This window comes from Oncorhynchus gorbuscha, linkage group LG26 (genome assembly GCF_021184085.1).
Source record: "Oncorhynchus gorbuscha isolate QuinsamMale2020 ecotype Even-year linkage group LG26, OgorEven_v1.0, whole genome shotgun sequence".
In the NCBI taxonomy this organism is placed as follows: Eukaryota; Metazoa; Chordata; class Actinopteri; order Salmoniformes; family Salmonidae; genus Oncorhynchus; species Oncorhynchus gorbuscha.
The window spans coordinates 23,088,501-23,091,250 of NC_060198.1; the positions used below are offsets into that span (position 1 = coordinate 23,088,501).

Consider the following 2,750-nt stretch of genomic DNA (forward strand, 5'->3'; position numbering starts at 1 on the left):
TTAATTAAAGTGACTATGCATAGATGACAACAGAGAGTGGCAGTGGTGTGGAGAGGGGAGGGGGGGGGGGGCAATGTGAATAGTCTGGGTAGCCATTTGACTAGATGTTCAGGAGTCTTATGGCTTGGGGGTAGACGCTGTTTAGAAGCCTCTTGCAAAATATTGTCAGTTTCCTGAGGGGGAATAGGTTTTGTCTTGCCCGCTTCACAACTGTCATGGTGTGCTTGGTCCATGTTAGTTCGTTGGTGATGTGGACACCAACGAACTTGAAGCTCTCAACCTGCTCCACTGCAGCTCCATTGATGAGAATGGGGGCATGCTCAGTCCTCTTTTTCCTGTAGCCCACAATCATCTCCTTTGTCTTGATCATGTTGAGGAAGAGGTTGTTGTTCTGGCACTACATGGCCAGGTCTCTGACCTCCTCCCTATAGGCTGTCTCGTTGTTGTTGGTGATCAAGCCGACCACTGTTGTGTCATCGGCAAATGTAATGATGGTGTTGGAGCCGTGCCTGGCCGTGCAGCCATAAGTGAACAGGGAGTACAGGAGGGGGCTGAGCACACAACCCTGAGGGGTCCCTGTGTTGAGGATCAGTGTGGCGGATGTGTTATTACCTACCCTTACCATCTGGGTGCGGCCCGTCAGAAAGTCCAGGATACAGTTGCAGAGGGAGGTGTTTAGTCCCAGGGTTCTTAGCTTATTGATGAGCTTTGAGGGTACAACAGTTGAACGCTGAGCTGTATTCAATGAATAGCATTCTCACATAGGTGTTCCTTTTGTCCATGTGGGAAAGGGCAGTGTGGAGTGCAATAGAGACTGCCTCATCTGTGGATCTGTTGGGGCGGTATGAAAATTGGAGTGGGTTCTGGGATAATGGTGTTGATGTGAGCCATGACCAGCCTTTCAGCAACAATGGGCACGATTGTCAAATAAATAAATATGTAAATAAATATATAACCTTGAAAGACAAATAAATACATGTCTTATATTGCAGTTTGACATGGCACATTACAAAATTGTAGAATGGTAGACTATCAGAATCAAGTACAGTATATAAATCAGTTCTGCAAGTTCAAATTCATGTTCTGTTGGACCATAGAAGGCTGTCAGAGTGGTGTATCAGAATGAATTCTAGGGTGTACAGGAGTTCTTTTCGAACCACTTCCCAGGTGCAGTAAGTGAAATTCTGTGAAAATAAAAATGTACTGTTAAGGAAATATAGTTTTTTTTTGGACATAGAGATTGTTTAGATACTTTGTGTCTATTTGTTTTCAACCTATATCCTACATTTTCTTTTAAAACTGCTGCAATGTTCACAAAGTATGTCTTCAGGCCCTCTGCCCTGATGGGATAATCACTTGTATCCACACTGCTCATCTGCCAGAAAGGAAGAAAGAGGCAGGCGATGAATAATAATTAAAATGCATCCATTATAGTGTAATTGCTTGTACCCTACTTTTTCTTTTAGGACATCCGCGATGTTCCTAAAGTATGTATTCAGCATCTTTGACCTGATTAGATAATCACGTGTATCCACTCTCCCCATCATCTGACACAAGAAGAAAATAATTCAAACATCACTCTACCACTCTTAAACAGTTAAGCTATCTGTATTGGCCTAGGTAGGTACTCACACACTCGGTCTCTTCAATCTGACGGTAGATAATGTTCTGAAAATACTCCAACTTCTGTTGGTCCCACATTGTCGGCAGTTCGTCAGTTCCAAACAATGTGTCGATGTTCTTCAATGTTTCATAAATAGCCTTAGCAGCACTGCTGCTAAACTGAAACGGACAACAATAATTTCAAATAACATAAATGGCATCGTAAAGTTGCCTGTCTACTTTCTAATCCTAACGGTTGCAAATACTCTTTCATGCTGTAAAGGACACTTGGATATGCGCCCATGCGCTTACATGTGGCTCGCGGGAGGATGCGAAAGCAGTGGCTGGGAATGCCATGAAGACATTCTCCTGCAGGCACTCCAATGGAAAATGACCCCCCTGAAAGAAGGAGAAAACACATTTTTCACGTTGAGCTATTCAGTTGAACATAGTTGGATAATACATCTCAAGTCAAAAGTAATTTAGAAAATCTACCATGTCTCTCAGTAGGTTGTAGGTTGTTCCCACAAGATGTCGTTGTAGCTGGCAAGGCATGGGCATCGAGACAACTTGCGCGAGGCAGAGGAAGGCGCTCATCCAAGTGATAGTCTGATGTGCCATTCTTAGGGTAGTTAGACGATCTGCAGCAGATGGTCCTTGTTAGTTGACTATAATTCTGAAAATGATTCATTCGTTGAAACCTGAAGCAATGATCAAATGATATACTGACTCACCTGTTGCCAGTATAGTACACATTTCAGAATGTCGTTTGTCTTCTGATAGAGTCAGAATGTTGTTTTTTGTGTTCTGAGCCCATATCTGCGGCTTCATTTAAATTGTAAGAATTTAAAGGATGTACAAATAGTGAAAGAGGTTTTCACTAAGTTTAAGTTAAAAAATGAATGCATTTGGGAACGTTTGGCCTAGTCAAAACCGCAATAGGCCTACCGGATTTCCCTTTCGCATCCTCCACTTTATTTATTTTATTTCACATTTATTTAACCAGGTAGGCCAGTTGAGAGCAAGTTCTCATTCACAACTACGACCGGGCCAAGATAAAGCAAAGCAGTGCGACAAAAACAACAACACAGAGTTACACATGGGATGAACAAACGTACAGTCAATAACACAATAGAACAATCTATATA

General features: G+C 42.4%; 1 protein-coding gene across 1 annotated transcript; it reads right to left on the minus strand.

Annotated features, from left to right (window-relative positions):
- Window positions 1-1,061: 1,061 nt before the first annotated feature.
- Window positions 1,062-2,223, minus strand: LOC124015030 (interferon alpha-H-like). Its single transcript, XM_046329882.1, has 6 exons — window positions 2,098-2,223; window positions 1,915-2,001; window positions 1,633-1,782; window positions 1,455-1,547; window positions 1,286-1,375; window positions 1,062-1,184 (listed from the first exon to the last, which is right to left on the minus strand). Exons 1-6 carry the CDS (start codon window positions 2,221-2,223, stop codon window positions 1,077-1,079), a joined length of 654 nt encoding a protein of 217 aa, XP_046185838.1. The 3' UTR covers window positions 1,062-1,076.
- Window positions 2,224-2,750: the final 527 nt, after the last annotated feature.